The 18,385-nt window shown below is 38.6% G+C and overlaps 1 protein-coding gene across 1 annotated transcript in view; it reads left to right on the top strand.

Moving 5' to 3' along the window:
- Positions 1–4,750, top strand: part of LOC128359522 (anoctamin-1-like) — a 151,741-nt gene extending 146,991 nt beyond the window's left edge. The window contains exons 25-26 of the mRNA XM_053320014.1: positions 831–936; positions 4,508–4,750. Of these exons, the coding sequence (XP_053175989.1) occupies positions 831–936; positions 4,508–4,750 (349 nt within the window). The remainder of the gene's footprint in view (positions 1–830; positions 937–4,507) is intronic.
- Positions 4,751–18,385: the final 13,635 nt, after the last annotated feature.

The following is an 18,385-nucleotide window of genomic DNA, read 5'->3' as shown; positions in this document are numbered from 1 at the left end:
CTTTGTTGCCAAACAGAACAGCTACAGTGCGCCCTCTACTGGTTAACAGTTAGCTCTAGACAGCCTTTTCAACACCTTGAGATCATGGACTTCTCTCATCAGTTCCCCAACTCTTTCGTTTGAGGAATCAACAAAGATTTCAACACAGGATTTGACATTTTTCTCCTGTTGTTCTAAGAGAGATATATAGGAAGCCTTTTGCTGCTCAAGTAATTCACGCACCTGAGCCATGGAAGCAAGTTCCTCAGAGTTATCAGTGGCTTTTGCTTTTGGTGGCATGGCAATGGTTGATTACTTACAGCTGGTCTACTTAGCCAGAAGCAGGAACTGGGTCTCTGGATCTTTGTTAGGCTGATTCAGCACTAACAGAGAAGTAGGCCGAAAATGAATCCACCAAATATCAAAACTTGCAGAAATCATCCAAGATTTTTTACTGCTTGTCCACTTAAGTTGATTCTAGGGCATCGAACAGCCCTTAGAATTAAAAACTTTGAAGACTCACAGATAAAATAATTCTTAGATCAAGTTGGAACCTGGTGCTGCTGCTGCTTCTATTTAATTAAATTAAGGGGGGGGGGGGGGGCACGGTGATGGATTGAATTATATTGTATTGCACGTTTTCCCAATGAAGTTGCAGGTGACTGTACTTCAGAGAATAAAACTACTAAAGTGTATACTAAATAAGTAATTACTATATAATATAGTTCAGAGAATACATTAAATTGAAGGAAAGTGACAGAATACAATCTGCAGTAGTAGTAGGCTATCTGTCTTATCAATAAATGTCAAAATTGAAAACCAAACCCAAAAATGTATTTTTGTGTCAAAAGGTATAAGGACTACAGAGAGCCTCCTTGGTCAACCACTCCGTATGAGATCTCCAAGGAATTTTGGGCAGTGCTTGCTGTGCGACTGGCCTTTGTCATTGTTTTCCAGGTAAGATGAAAAATGCATGAATGAAAAGTAGGCAATATTATATATGTTTTTAGAAATACACTGGTAGTGAAGTATCACATATCTTATTGAATATTTAATTGAAACTGTGGAATGTAAAAACAAAGATTGATGTACTTTTTATACAGTAACCTTTTAAATTACCTTTTTAATAGCCTATTAACACACATGGACACTGGCAAATGTTTTCAGTACCGCTTTCAAAAATACTGCCAATTATTTTTATTTATCAATTAACCTCATACAAAGTTCAGCTAACACAAGAAACATAAAGACTGGCTCAATAATGTTGAGATTGGGGCTCTGTCGGGCCATGTAATTTGTACCAGGATTATTTTTCTTGTTAAAGGTGATGATAGTTCCTTATGACTCCAGCTATATGTTTGGCACCATTGTCATGCAGCAGAATAAATCTGGAATTGGTCATAATTGGTTGGCTAATGCCTGGTGGTTTGGGTGGCTGCCAGTGATATCAACATATTGGCTTGTTTGATATGGTGTTAACTGGCTGTAGTTTGGAAGCTGGTAATAGTGTGTGTGTGTGTGTGTGTGTGTGTGTGGCTAAATATGTATCATACAGGTAGCTACATGTATGATTTTTTTTTTTTTTGTAAACTCGTGCTGTTTCTGTTTGGCATAGTGATTTTGCCTGTGACTAGACATAAAGTTGAATGAAGGTGTCAGTGCATGTGTTACGTTATATGCTGTATAGCCTTTACTTTATTGGTAGATACTTCCTCTTTCTTGCCAGCTCTATTTTTGTAAGATATACCCTCAAATGAATCAAACATGATTCAAAAACTCAAAACCTCCACAACCAGCAACAGTACAATATTTAAATTTAGCAAACTGTCAAACTCTCATCCATGTAATCCAACACAGCTACATTTATTTGAGGCACATTCAAAGTGTCAATAAAGATACTATTGAAAAATATATAGCAGTACACAAAATTAGGTTGTTGGTATGAAATGTGCATATGTATTTGTCAGTGATCAGTGGTATGTGTGTAATATTATTTAGAGAAGCATTGTGCCAATGGACCAGGAATGCCTTGCCATCAGCCACTTTTCAATTGTTGCACTGTGGCTTGCACATGCACTTGTACTGCATGGTGAGATTAGTGTTACTGCATTCTTATATTTGTAATAGTAAACAGAACTGTCACCACTGATTTTATTTATACAAATAATGTTGTAAAGACAAAGCATATGAATTATTTTAAATATGTAACAAAGTAAACATGTTTGAACAGGTGCTGCTGCCTTCCTCTTACCTCACTGCTGATTTACCTCTAAAACACTGCAACACTTTGGACTTTTGTTAATCATCATGAAGATCTGAGACTTCCACCTGACAGATATAGAGATAGTACAGTACAGGACAGGACAGGACAGTATTTATTGCAACACACTTTTCTTTTTAGAATGCTGCTGTAAGACGACTCACCATGTCAAATAGACAGCCAAACATTTGTCCCATTCTTAAATCTTTTCACTGGCTACAAATTGCATTCAGAATCCAATTTAAAATCCTCACCCTTACTTACACAGCATTGTATGGTCAGGCTCCTTCATTTGTCGCAGACCTTCTTCACCCCTACTCATCAGCACGCCCTCTTAGATCAAATGGACTACATTCACTTTCTTGCTATATTTGTTCCATGAATTATCAGTAAAAATTAATAAAAGTTTAATAAAAATCTATGTGATGATCACATTTTATCATGTCATTTTATTATTTATTAAACGTTATTAAGGTTTTAGCTTGTTAAACTGTAAGTGGATTTGGCTTATTATTGAATACAAATCAAACCAGGAGTGAGAACAATTACACCTATATAGTGTTAATATTTAACCACTTAACGCACGCTGTTCCGTCTACGGGACAGGACGGATGTTAGGAGGTAGCCACAAGTTCTTCTGAATGTTTTAAACACCAACCCTTAAACATATATATTCATGCCGTACATCGTTGGAAAGCTTAGATTGTCCTGATTCATTCAAGACCACTCACGACTTATATGGTTGCTCACAGCCGTAATAGTATTAGCGATTAGCTCGGCTAGCCCCTGAGCTAAGTAAGAAAAGCTATAATGCCTACATACCTTCAAAGTCTTCCCTTTATCCACAACGATCATCTTATGACTCAGCACTTTCTGTACAGCTCGCCAAGTATCCATTCTTGTGAAATATGAAATCCGTTTCCATAAAACCGGAATACTTTCCTCAATATGTCAACATGTATTTAGTCCAACACATAACGTAATAACACAAATAACAAACCATACACGGTCCGTTTACGTCATTTCCTGACCTGCACGTCCATCTCAGAGTACACGTGACTAGATGTTTACGACCGTGAGCCTCTCCTGCTTCTGACGACACCACACACAAGCCAATCGGTGTTTAGGATTAGGCAGTACATGTCTCCAAAGCCAATGAGGACATGTGACCGACAACAATGACGACATGGCTTTGATTGACTGCTGTTCTAGCCTATGGAAATATTCGGTGAAATGAAGTTGATAACCTTTTAGCCAATAGTCAGAGGTTTCCAACGGTGTATGACACTAAGCTATTAAGTTTGGCTGTCCATAAACAAACTCCAAGCGTAACCGGCGTGCGCCCTGTGCGTAAAAGAGTTGAACCATATATCATTACGCACTCGGCATTTTGGTACACGGTTGGTTCTTCTTCGACTTAACATATGACTTATACCAAAATAAACAGATAGATAGATAGATAGATAGATAGATAGATAGATAGATAGATATGGCCAAACAAAAAAATATGGTTATATGTAATAATAATAATAATAATAATATTAATAATAATAATAATATGGCGTCAGCTTTCATTAGAGACCAAGATTTTGATTGTAGGCAAAGGGGATGTGAAGTTATAGGTGTTTGATTGTGGTTATACAGCTTTGGTAACCAAGTGTCCATTTGGAGTCTCCAAAAAGGACCTGAGGAAAACGCATGGACATACCTGTTGAAAAATAATTCAGAAAAAATCATCTTTTGGTTTTTTGACTCCAAATTTGGACTGCATGAAGCCAAGACCTGTGGCTGTGGCCTCATTGTGTCTATATCCTGCTGAGAGGTCCCTGAATGTCTGTACACATGTCATTGTAAAGGCAAACCTATGGGCGAGTAAACAACCCCATCATTGTAACCTCTGCCACTCTTTGTCAGTAAGTCACAGAATCACACAGACACTTTTACAAGAATCCTGAGAGTGTTTCCTTTCCTATGATACCAGACACATCTCTGAGTCTCAAACTATGTGGGATCTGTGCTGCTCACAACTTGGGCATGCCGTTTAGGCTAACAGCATAAAAAACAGGGGCGTGTGTTAAGTGGTTAATGGACCCCGGGCCATTCTGCACTGACAAAATTGGGTCTCAAGGTCAAAAAGGTTAAGAACCCCTGCAATACATCACATATGTTCCAATATATATTATAGAAGAGTATATGTAAAAGTTTCCTGTAACTTTTCTTTTAAAACAAAAAAAAATAACACAGTTCCCTTTCATTTGTCTCTACCAGAATGTTGTGATGCTGATGAATGACATTGTGGACTGGCTAATTCCAGACATCCCTAAAGACATCAGCATGCAGATCCACAAGGAGAAGATTTTATTGGTGGATCTCTTCATGAAGGAAGAGCATGGTAAGATCCACATCATTGAGAGGAGGGCCTCTACTGGAGGAAAGGAGAACAGCAGCTGGAGCAAAAACAACAACGCAATGGCTAACCCATACTTCGGGCTACACACCAACAGCTTCTAATGCTAGTTAACAGTGAATTGAATGGGATATCATATAGCTAACCTTGCTAGTAGCAAGCTTGCTCAGGCCAACTTAAACTTAGTTTTTGTTCTTGCTCAGAACATTCCAAAAATTGGGCGAGTATCTGGTTAATAAGGTGTAAGGAAATAAAGGTAACTGTATGGGGGCCAAATATGTTGTACATGTGTGTGGAGATTTGTGATAATGCATTTACATTTGACCATGCCAGATTAGTGAATATCCAAAATATAAAACTTTTGAAGAGTTACATGAATCTATATGCATGCTCAGATTTGTGTATGTGTAACAAATCTCTGTGTGCATATGATTTGTACATGTATACAAATAAGAAAATGGTTGCTCCAAAAAGTGTAAGTGGCCTTTTACACACATTTATTAAGTCTGTTGCAAAATACAGTAAAAGACACAAAATTTGACATCACAGTTTTTTAATTTTTAAGTATTTATTAAGAGCACAATCGTAAAAGAGCCCAGCTGCAGTTCATCTGAATTATACTGCCACTGAATAATGATGCAGTGTTTTCCAGAAACATGGGGGGAAAAGGAGTGCAAAAGAAATAGGGTTTCTGCTCCTAAATGTAGTGATGCTAAGTAGACAGTTAGTGAGCAACTAAGTTGTAATGCATTTTTCAATTAGTGACTGACACTGCTTTGACCTGACTATTGTAGCTCATCCTTCATTGATTCTCTTAACACAGATTTAACATGCTTTTCCCACAATGCCTGACAATTGCAAATATTTCCCTGCACTCTCAGTAACTTCAGGATTAATCTACTATGAGCTGAGGCTCACAGGGTCTCACTACCAGGATGACACCTCTCCTTCACCTTCATTGCTACAGGGGAGCATCTGAAACAGCAATGGCATGGTGCAGCATAGCTGCAAATATCACTCTGCTGTTCTTAACTGGTCTCACAAGTAGTAGTAGAGTAGAGTAGATTTGTTGTTAACATTACAGTGGATATGGACAAACCTCATACTGCATTTTACTGTTGCTTATATTAATGACCAATGTGTTTCTGTAAACAAATGTTTAACATGTAATGTGTGACATTAATATTACAAATGTGTAACACCAGAGCCAGCAGGGAAATTAAAGGTGTGTTTTATTAGTCCCTTTCATGAAATCACCTTTTTTAAAGTTACTATGTGATTTGGTCACACATACTTCTGATCATAGTATATTTGTAGCCATACCCTAAATCCAACAAGAAGTTGACCATTTTAAATTAATTTTCAATTTTTTCACAGTTTTTGCCATTAAGGCCTAGTACTTGAACAGACACCTAGAGATTTAAATCCAAACAACTTGAAAATTGGTCTGTTTCATCTGAAATTATCACAATTGTGAGTAGTCGAACGTGGTGGTCTTGGCATTGCAGTAAATTTTAATGTCTCACCAAGAAAAATGCTATGTTATTAGGACATAAATTATCCAACCTGCCCCAAATTTCTCATGCTTGATGAGAATCCCAGTCTGAACGCATCAGTGTATCAATATTGAATCATAGTCATAGCGCCACCTATTGGCAACAAGAAGTTACAGGTCTTGTACTTTTATGACTCATGCCTAGCAGGTTGAACAGATCCACCTCAAATTGGGTCAGAAAAACCTTAAGACCTTAGAAACAGCTCCGTCAAAAATAGAAATGCTACCTATTGATAGCGCTGCCGCGTGGAGAGCCGCTGCTGGGACGTTCCCGGTGGAGACACACTCAAGCCCAATTTTCACTGGGTCCCTCAGTGGCGCGTTACAGCTGCACCACGGTCACCGGAGCTGATAGGTACCACTATAATCAATGATAGTGTCTCCACCGTCTCAGCAGCGTGTATCTAACTTGTGACAAGCTCAACAGAGCCGATTGCACCAGACAGGAAGTCAGACATTGAATCAGCATAATAAAACTTCAGCCTTTCAAAATAAAACAACCCGTGCAGCCTCCCGATCGTATTTCAGCAACAAACATGAATAAAACAGACAGATAAAGACATCATCTAGCTACGTAGCTACTGACACATGAGATAAGCACAACAATCAAAAAATTACCAAATCAACCAAAATTGAGCAAGTTAACAAAATAGGGCCATTTAGTTGTGCTGCTACTACAGTAATTACGGTAGACTAAAGGCACTCCTTCGGATTTGATTGGGCTGCCGTAATTACTGTATTAACAGTGTGACTTCATTTTAAAAGGCAGCTTTCTCTCCCAGAGCTCCGCTCCGCTGCTGTAACGCTCCCGGTGTGAGTTGACGTCGGGCAGAGGACGGAGCTAAACCGTAGCGCAGCTGTTCCGCGCCGCTGACGGACCCCGTGGAAATCCCCAGTCATTGATTATAGTGGTAACTATCAGCTCCGGTGACCGCGGAGCAGCAGTAACGCGCCACTGACACACCCGGTGGAAATTGGGCTTTAGACTGTTTTGTGATCCCTCAACAATTGTATACACTTTTGAGATAGTACTCTGAAAGAAAAAAGGAATTATCAGAGAGAGCAGCATCAGGCATCACAACATTAGAAATATTAAGACCCTTGGAGATGATTAAGATGTTAGAGTTTAGAGTGTGCCCCTTTTTTATGTAGGCTCTGTCACATGTTGAGAGAGTCTATAGTTTGCAAGAACACAGCATAGTTCTTTAGTCCTCTGTCCTTGTGGTTGTCAACATAGACATTTAGGCCCCCATTTTGCGGTAGGCGCACAGTGGATGGTGGGTGTGGCACATGTGTCTTTGTTAGCTTCCCCCGGTGCTCCTATGGGTGTGTTGGTCTCTAAATGAGGTGTGGTCAGGTTCATTGGTGGAGCGTTGCTATTTTGAGTCAGAGGAAAGCGATTGCGCTATTGACAAAAAAAAACAAAACAGGTCTAAAGTCACTGTTGCATATGTCACTGTTATATAAGGGAGAATCATCAAGAGTCCTATATGCTCCTATATAGGCGGGTATATAGGTGCAGACACTGTGCTTGTTACCATACGAACGCGCAGCAGTACACAAACATGCAAAACATCACTAATAAAAGGACCACAATGTGAGTTCCTATTATGATGTACATCAACGTATTAGAAATACATGTCATATCAGTTAGTCATAATATTTATCAGATTTAATTAATTGTAAAAAAAAATGGAGAGCGCCATTGTGCCATTGACAGTCCTAACAACCTATGAAAGTCTGTAGCCTCTGAGATGCTGCACAGAGCGCAATGCCATTACGGACTCACTGTTTATTAAATCAGCTGATGACACCAGGCTGCTGCAGTGTAACTACACACACCTCTACACTCATCAGACAGGTTGGTTATATCTCCATATTCTTCCATTATATGAATTAAATGTGAGGTTAGCAGCTCATCAGCCAACTTTCCTTTCAGCCAAAGTAACTCATGTTATATTATTGAAACACATTGCTGAGTAAATGTGCTGTTATAATAGCAATCCACCAATGTGACAGCGCTCCTGGATATTAAAATATGAAATGAAATGAGAGATGACACACTGATTGGTTTACCGTGTGTTACACCTAAAACACACCTATGATTAATGAGAGGACTTGAGTCCATCCCTTTTAGACCATGCGCCTGGTGCAGTGACCATTTTACACCGTTAAAATAGCAAAAGTGGATTTGGATACGCCCCAAAGGCACTTGCGCCAAACGCTTCACACCATGTGCTATAGATTGTTAAAATAGGGCCCTAAAATCACAGAAAATAACTGGTCAATGCAGTCAGCTTTGCAGCAAAGTCATCAATTAGATTGAACAGTATGTAGGTAGCCTGTACATTAAGGAACATAGCTTGAGAAGAGGAATTCAACTGAGTCATATATTAAGGAGTAGCAAAATTTCCATTTGATATCTGCTTGCATATAGGAGGGAAAACTTGTTATCTTGGTCTAACCAAGTTTAGAAAATGGTTAAAAACGGTTTTCTTTTCAAAGACCTGCCATTTAATAAGCCCAATTGCAGTGACAGGCTGGGTGAGTGCTTCCTACAGCAGGTTCACCTTTCTTTTTACCTATCAAGACAGGAACTGTGGAAACTAGGCTTGTCATGGAATAGTTATTAGTGCCATCAACCTTGCTTGAAAGGTAGACTGGACAGGAGAGTGACCTGGATGGGGTTTGGGGTGGTGAAGAAGCTGAATCCTCACAGATTTGTGAGGGGTGTGGACTCCTCTTCCTCTTAGTTTGGACAACTCTCCTTAGGCAGGGGCACGTTGTGTTTATTATTGTGCCTCTTCTATAGTTACTTTTGTGCCTCTGTGCTCCTCTTTGCCTTATTTTTATCTGCCTTGCCTTGGTTTTATTTTCACTTTGTAACATTGTTAAGAAAAGTGCTACAAAAATAAAGTTTATTATTATTGTGTATTGTCTTCCTCCTGTTGTGATTCTTCTCATCCTTTATCCTTGGCAGAGGTAACAGATGAGTGACACATAGTTCTCACATAGACACATAGAAATAGTTTCAAGGTGAACAATTGGACTGCTGACTTGTTAGGGCAAAGTCAATCTGCTTTAAAAAGATGACTGTGGTTCTAGAAAAAGTCTGAATTATAAATTAGTGCACAATAAAATGCACTGAACAAAGTACATTGTACAGTTGAAAGCCATGTTCAGTGCCACCAATCTGTTGAATCTCTTCCCTTTTCTGACAGGTGGTAGAGGGCCACTAAGCTGTGTTCAACAGATCAATAAAGTCTGGTGTTTTATATAATTAGTCCCCATGTGCACTGATATTTTGTATAGTTGGATGTGCAACCACGATATGCAGGATATTTATGTCATGACAGAGACCATTTCCTTGGAAAAACTGTATTTTGGGGGCTTTACTGCACGTTTCTTTTATTTTCTTGTATTTGTTTTTTTTTTACAGCATAGTCACTCACGATCAGAATTTAAGGCCCAGTTGTATGCTTTCCTTGTACATTTAGATTTACCCTCAGGTCCCTACACTGCTTTGTGAGATAGATAATCAGATGGACATACAAGATCATACAACAGTAGCGCAAATCTGTTCTCTAGTTGCATCCTTGTTTGTTAGGGAGGTTTGCAGCTGTCCACGGCTGCTGAGAACACCTATCTCATATGTCATAACATAAGATATTCCTTCATTAGTCCCATGGTGGGGACATTTACAGTGTTACAGCAGCAAGTGGATAGCAAAAATAGAAAGAGCATCAATAAAAATAACTAGAAAATTTTGCAATTTCATAAGAAATTGCGTGTGGGAGCTGCAAACTGGCAGACGCATCCCTCGCAAACTGCCAGATGCAGCCGCTGCCACCATTCCTGTTATTGCTACCTTCACTGCAGATTTCTGTTGGAGCAGCAATTATTCAACATTTTGTGGCGCCACCTACAGGTGAAGTTTCATTAAATACCACAAAGGTGTTCAATATCCCCATCTGTACAATTCTGCTGTCATCATAGAAGGTTGACATTAAAAGATATGGAACTTAATAAGTCATATGTTGGTGTTTCACTAATGGCCACAAGGTGGGGCTATTGGCTCCATGTTTCACTATATCGTACACATTGACATGGAGAACTAATGTACCAAGTTTCATTTCATTGAAGACAACAGAACTGTAGGAATATTGTGTTATATAATATTACAGTAGCGCCCCCATTTGGTAAAATTGTATCAAATTTTACATAATGGTACAGTGCCACCATGTCTACAAGATTATCAAATTTTGTGGCGATCTGAATCGGCATTGAAGAGTTATTGATCGTTAAATGCATCAGGCCACGCCCTCAAAAGTTTGCTAACCAATTACGGACAAACGGTAAGTGATACCGAAAAACGAAGATAATAGCTGTGTTCGGGGTCCTCTAAACATGTTGTGTACCGAGTTTGATGAAGATTGGATGAAAAATGTGCCAAAAGTAGTAAAAAATGTATTTTTCAAAAAAATCAAAATGGCGGAAAAATTTTCTAGACGCAAATGGGCGTGGCCTATATCAGTCTACTTGGTACCGTCCAAGGAACACACTGTGCAAAGATTGTTTGAATACGCCTTACGGTTCATGAGTTATAAGCCAAAATGTAAAACATGTAATAACTGACCACATGGTGGCGCTACAGATCATTCTTTACAATATGTGAAGCATTTGCTCATGGGCCACCTGTAGTTGAAGTTTGAACACTTTAGCACTTTTACTTCTTGAGATATGAGCTTTCAAACATCGCTCCCATTGACTTTCCATTATAAATTTTAATGTTTTAAAAAATTATATAAAATCAATGGAATATGTTAGAGATATGAAAAGTAATAGCACACATCTCCTTATGGATATGTACAATTTGACATTGAAACGAAGTTGATATGACAAACCGTGTAGGACTAGTTACGCTACGAAAAACGGCGAAATAATAAATAAAGAGCGAAGATAACATAGTGTGGGAGCTTTGCAGCTCCCACACAATAAAGAGCGAAGATAACATAGTGTGGGAGCTTTGCAGCTCCCACACTATGTATAAATACATAATAATAAAGAACAATAAATGAGTAAAGTACACAAGCAATAAAAACAATAGTAGTAACATTATGTACAACAGTAATATTGGTTTAGAATAATATACCAGTGTTTATTGTTGTATATTGCATGGATTTTAAAGAGGAAAAAGAAAAGTTGTACGAATGAACTGAAAGTAACAGTATAGCTAAAATATTGATATTACATATTGTACATTAAAAGTGCAGTTTGAAATTGTCCAGGGGTGTGTGGTTTAGTGGGAACAGTGTTGATTATAGAGTCTGACAGCTGCAGGGAGGAGGACCTGCAATATCACTCATTCACACACTTTGGGTGAATGAACTTTTTTCTTCTTTCTCCCACCACCAGGTTGAGGGCGCATCCCAGGATAGAGCTGGCCTCCTTGAATAGTTTCATCATACTGGGAGGGGCAGATGTCTGATCAAATCTATTGAAAAATTAGTTTGGATCTGGGTGGTTATTATGGGTTCCCTGTGGCCAGAGATGGGTTTTAAGGCCTCTTCAAACTCCTCCTATAGTGACTTTTGCCTTCACTGATCCTTCTATTCAGGCCAGCCTTTAGCTCCTCCTTGTTTCCTGACCTGAAGACTCTCCTTTTCTCCTTGAGAACCTTTATGTAAGGGTTAATGCATGTTTTTATTTATCTCTCATTAACATCACTGCTAGCCCTGCTCTTACTGCTCTCCGTCCTGTCTGCCAATATCAGCTGGAAACCGTCCATGCATTGCTGTCTGGAGTTACCATGGTCAGCCATTTCTTTGTAAACATCATGGGTGTTTCTCAGTTCTCTTAATCAAATTTCCTCGCCTGAACCGGAATCTGGTCTGAAACGCCATTTTGAGAGAGCAGACTCCATGGGTCTTTCAGCGGCTGACACACCCCTTTTATTGATTGGCAGCTGAGCAGACTGATCTGATATATCACTGTAGTTTGACACCAAAGTAGAGACAGATTACAGAATAAACTCAAGTGTATCACTCTCAACACAGGTTAACTAGCGGCCGCAGCAACACCGGAGTCGTTCACACTGACGGAGGGGAGGAATAAGCATCGTGCCAACAGTCTACAGGCGGTGAAAGAATCAATCAACGCAGCCACACAGCTTATTTAAAGCTCAGGCAGTGCAACCGCTGCATACTTAGTCTACCTGGAACAGGTGGGGTGGAGCAGAAGAAAGTGAGGCTACTAGGAAGTGGGCAAGAGAAAGAGAGGTGGAGACAGCCTCCCTCTACAGGGTGCTCTCCGCAGATGATTGCTCAATGATAAAACACGGTGACAGACCCAATTACCTTGGTACCTCTCCTGCTTCATTTATCAGAAAGACTTTTCTTTCCATATATTTTTCCCCCATTAACTGTTATTATGGATGGATATAATATATTATGAATCAAATTCATTTAAGGAAGAGTCTTCCTGTCAGCAAAAGATACATTTTAAACAACGTTTATATTTTACATAATTTGTTTTCCATTTCCATGTGAGACTGAAAATTCCTGAGCGTAGGGTTTGATATGACTTACATATACATTTTTCCTAAACATTTAGCCTAATAAACAAATTTCACTGTTCAAAAAACACTTTGATCATATTCTGGGGTTTGAGGTCATAAACAATGCAATATGAAGAAAGGCCACAACAAACACAACAAGCTTAGTCTCGGCACTGCACTGGTTGTAAAAAACAAACAAAACTATCAGGTACGGACCAGGACACAATGAAGGAACCGATGGGCTCAGGCTTACTCAGAGTCGTTTATTGCAGGCAGGGCTCAAAACCAGGTAGGCAATTCAACAGGCAAAGGTACAACAATCGGCAGGCTAAACTCTAAGGTCGGGGAATCAAAACTGGTCACTCACAGGAAGATACTCAAGGAAATTAAATGCTGGAACTCTGACTCAGGCCCCGTTTATACGTACCCGGTTATTTTTAAAAACGGAGACATTAACCATCATTTGCACCCTCCGTTTAGACGCAAACAGAGAATTCTCCCCTGAAAACGATGCTTTTTAAAAACTCCGGCCAGCGTGGAGATTTTGGAAAACTCAGTTTGCACGTTTGCAGGTAAACAGAGAAAAACAGAGATTTGGGGAGCCGGAAACTGCTCCTGGGTTAAATGTGACATAGTTTATAATCTACAGTCTATGTTTATAATCTATGGTCATCATGGATGCATGAAGAATAGCAGTCACATTTATGCTGGTGCAATCCCTTTGTATTAGTTTGCATTTGCAAATACAAGTGCTGTTCTATGTGGAGCAATGAAGTGACATTGTTGTTGTTGCTATGCAGGATTCTGATTGGCTAACATGGGCTTGAGCTGCTCTTGACGACATATATACACGGGTTAGTGTCAGAGCCGGACAGTAACAGAGTACATTTACTTGAGTACAGTACTTAAGTACAATTTTGAGGGATCTGTACTTTACTCGAGTATCATTTTTGGGGAGTACTCATGACTTTACTCAAGTACATTTGAGAGGCAAATATTGTACTCTTTACTCTCCACTACATTTCTATCCATAACCGTGAGTACCCGTTACTTCTACTAAAAAAACAAACAAAAAAACTCAATTTGTTGTTTCCTCTCAAACGTGATTGGATTGTGCAGGCACCACTGATTGGGACAGCCTATCAGCAATCAGCTTCAGCCAAAGTCAACTCCATGGTCAGGTTCGATGAGAGACGAAACCATGGAGGAAACAATGGAAGAAGACGCAGCAGGTCCATCTCGGCCCGGGATGAAAATGACTTGATTGTACTTTTCAATTCCTTTTACATTCTCTAACGTATTAACATTAACATTTGTCATAACTCCATCTAGGACATTTCTATACATAAATGGAAGCACTGTGGCAGTAGTAATGCAATATTTAGAAAATGTACTGTTGTACTCTTGATACTCAAGTACTTTTAAAAACAAGTACTTCAGTACTTTTACTTAAGTAGACATCTGACCGTAGTACTTTTACTTGTACTTGAGTAAAATTTAGCAAGAGGTATCTGTACTTCTACTCAAGTAAGGAAGCTGTGTACTCTGTCCGCCTCAGGTTAGTGTAAACGGAATTTTTTCTGAAAATGGACTGGTGTGCACACAGTTTTTTTTGTAAACGGAGAGGATGAAATGTCCGTTCATGAAAAGAGCCGGGCACATGTAAACGTAGTCTCAAAGGACAAGACGATCTTGCACAGAAAGGAAGGGAATTTAAAAAATCCCAAGGCAGATAAATATCAAATAGAGATGCTTGATATTGGCTTTTCTGCCGATATCCAATATTCCAAAACTATCCAACTCTTAATTTACAATTCCGATATCACCCAATACCGATATATACAGGCTTTTTACACCAAAACTGATAGCTGTAGGACACACTTGGACAAAAACTGTAGGACACACTTGGAAATACTTACAAACCACAGACATAAGCCCTGTTTCCATTGCAGGATCTTCAGGAAGTCGTTCTTCTTTCGTCCTTCTGCTGTGTGGAGTAAGGACGCTGATAAAATCCCTTCACTTTTTCACACTAACTGCCCCATACTAGAGGAAACTATTCATTCAATAGTGAACCTATAAGAGTTACACAACAACTGAATGACATTGAATGCCACACCACTCACACTCATGGTTGTAACATCAACCAAAAACATTGAATTCCCACAGTGCATTGCAGCACATATACTTACTTTCTATCGAGTATTTTATTTTAGTTTGTTAGTTTTTTAAATATAATTCTAAATTTGAATTTATGGTGATCTTGTAACATTTGTTGCTACCCGATTTGAGTCATGCGAAGTAGTGTCCGCAATCGTCGGCCATCTTGGACAGCTACTTACGGCAAACCACTTGGACAAACTACTGTTATAGGTTGGATAGATGTATTTCAAAGACTTTTCCGCAGTTGGATGCGAGTCTGCACAAAGTATAGAAACAATAGATGTTCAACACAAGTTTGTACATCTGTATGTAACCGGGAAAGTATTAATACAAAAGCTTTTTGCGCATGTGCAGTGTCGCTATCCGACCAAACCATAGATATGCGAACAAACGGCCAATGTGAGTCACGCATGCGCAGTGTTCATTAGTTTTTTTAAATATGAACTTTATTGGTATATCCTGGTCTGAGTTAGCGGCTGTTGTGACTGAGACTTTTTTCTTTTTACTTGGACTTTTTTTTTTTTTAAAGCCTAAAGGAAATATTTATGAGTATTAATTTGAAAACACAAACTTTCCTCTGGTCATGTGTGTAATGACCATAGACTGTATAAATGTAATGACTGACAGCTCTACACTTCCCCTGCTGGAGTCCTGCAGTAACTACAACACTACTGCTGCTGTTAGATCAACATTATACACATAAAACATGAGGAAACACAGAAATAACTCTTCTCTATGGAAGCATATTTTCACCTTTATTCAAATGGCAATGCATTTTGAAAAATGGCAATTCAATCTTCAATTTTGTAATGCAATTTGAAAATGCATTTGGCAATTCACAATTCAATATGCAAAGCAATAATGCAATCTTCAATACAGATTTAATTATCTCAATGAAAATTAGGAATTAAAATGAAATTATGTATACAACATATTATTCTTGCACCTTTATTCAAATGACAATGCATTTTGCAAATTGGCAATTCAATCTTCAATGTTGTAATGCAATTTTAAAATGTATTTGTACCAATTGTAAAATGTTTACCAATTTTAAAATGAAGTTGAATAAAGGTGCAAGAATACCATGTTGATATGTAAATCACATAATTTAATTTTAATCCCTAATTTTCATTGAGATATGTAAAACTGTATTGAAGATTGCATTATTGCTTTGCATATTGAATTGTGAATTGCCAAATGCATTTTCAAATTGCATTACAAAATTGAAGATTGAATTGCCAATTTGCAAAATGCATTTCCATTTGAGTAAAGGTGCAGATACGCTTCCATACTTCTCACAGTGCTGCAACTGACAAAACAATATTTAAAATACAAAATAAACTATAACCTTAGAGATGTAAAAAGCACTCAAAAGTTCATATTTCTCAAAAATCGCAATTGAGTCGGGTAAATAATGTGTTTTTTCAGAGTACAGGAAACGGTTTGGAGAAATAGAAGAGGAAGGGAGTGGAGGGGCTGGGACAGAACTAGAAAGGGTGATACCTGTGTCTTTAAAAAAGTATAAAACAGTGCACATCAAACGCCTCTTTTTCATTAACAAAACTGTTCCAAAATCAAATCTCTATTAATGTAAAATGGATGTAATGTAATGAAACCTTCTGTTAGTTTATACCATTCTTAATTGAAAAAATATAAAATATATATGGTGCTTAATGCACAATATATGTATATATACATATATATAATAAAATAATAATATAATATCAGATAGATAGATAAATATAATAAAATAATAATATAATATAATTCATATTTATATATTGATACGATTGATTTATTTTATTTATATTTATATTATATTTATATTTTATTGATTTATTTCGCGTATCACGTTTTGTTCCAAGCGGAGTTGCTGTACATAACCGTCCAAGATGGCGGACGCTACTGCGCATGTCAGACTCAAATTGTGTAGCGACTCACATTGGGTAATGACAACATTAACATAAAATGTGTTTAAACTATACATCAATTAAAAAAGTTATTTAAAATAAATGAATAAATAATGTGTTTAATTCTTTGTCGCTCAAAATATACGTCACAACCTATGGTCATAACGGGTCCTAACGGTCACAACTGCCGATGTGCGACACCTACCGGCAGGCCCAGCCCGCTATTTATTGAACTTTTCGACCCCAGGTAAGCCAACCATGGATAAATCTAAGAAAAGAAAAGTTTCTGAAGAAAACAGAACATTCAATGCTACGTGGGCAGATTCATTTGCTTTCACCCCTGACGAGACTGGTTTACCAGTATGCTTAATATGTGGTGAGAAACTGGCAAACAACAAAAAGTCAAATGTTGTAAGACATTTCCAGAATAAGCACACAGCCTTTGCTGAAAAATATCCGGATGGAGATGAGAACTGATCAGAACTGATGCGGAAGGCTGAACTGAGCCAAAATAATTTCAAGAAGTGGATGAAGACTGCACATTCAACTACATATGCTAGTTTTGTGGCCGCTCAGGAAATAGTCAGGCACAGGAAGCTGTTCACAGATGGAGAATATATAAAAGAATCATTCATTAAGATTTCAGAAAATCTATTCACGGACTTTAAAAACAAGAGTGAAAATGTGCAGAAAATCAGAGATATGCCTCTCTCTGCGAAGACTGTCAAAGACAGAACCATAAAGATGGCAGAAAACGTCACCACACAGCAAATAAAAGACATCAATTCAGCTGTGGCGTACTCAATCGCCTGTGATGAGTCCAAAGACACAAGTGATATTGAACAAATAGCTTTGTTCTGCCGATATGTGAACTCCGCTGGACCACAGGGAGAAATAATTGAGTTGATACCACTGAAAGGCCAAACACGGGGGGAGGGGCTACCATATGCTGATGGCAGGGGCTACCATATGCTCATCAAGGGAATCTAACCATTAATTCACATTCATACACCGTTGGCACAGCAACGGGAGCAATTTGGGGTTAAGTGTCTTGCCCAAGGACACACCGACATGTGGACTGGAGGAGCCGGGAATCCAACCACCAATCTTCCAATTGGAGGACGACCGCTCTACCTCCTGAGCCACAGCCGCCATATAACTGATATAGTTAAACAAAAGCGCAGGCCCCCCCCATGCTTGGGGCCCTGGTACACTATTCCAATTTCTCCCCCCACTTCGACGCCCGTGTATATATATATAGATGTGCTCTATGCGGGATCTCGTGCGACCACATGTTTACAGCTTTAGCAGTAGCAGCAGAGTAAAAGCCATCAGGTAAGTGTTATTTTAATAAACTCCTGGTGTACTTACAAACTTTCCAATGCATCGATTTATGAGTAAAGACCCCATTTGTACTACTGTAGAAGTTTGATAGCAATCCAGGCATTATTAGTGTGTTGGTTCCATTAGCGCCTGTACTAAGCCATTTGGCTGACAGCTTTAACTCTACTAATTTGCAACCAAATTTCAAAAAAGGGCTGAGACGGTGTTTAGA

Source organism: Scomber japonicus, chromosome 5 (genome assembly GCF_027409825.1).
Source record: "Scomber japonicus isolate fScoJap1 chromosome 5, fScoJap1.pri, whole genome shotgun sequence".
Taxonomy (NCBI): domain Eukaryota; kingdom Metazoa; phylum Chordata; class Actinopteri; order Scombriformes; family Scombridae; genus Scomber; species Scomber japonicus.
Note: the sequence above shows the minus strand (reverse complement) of the source record. Positions and strands in the feature narration are given on the sequence as shown.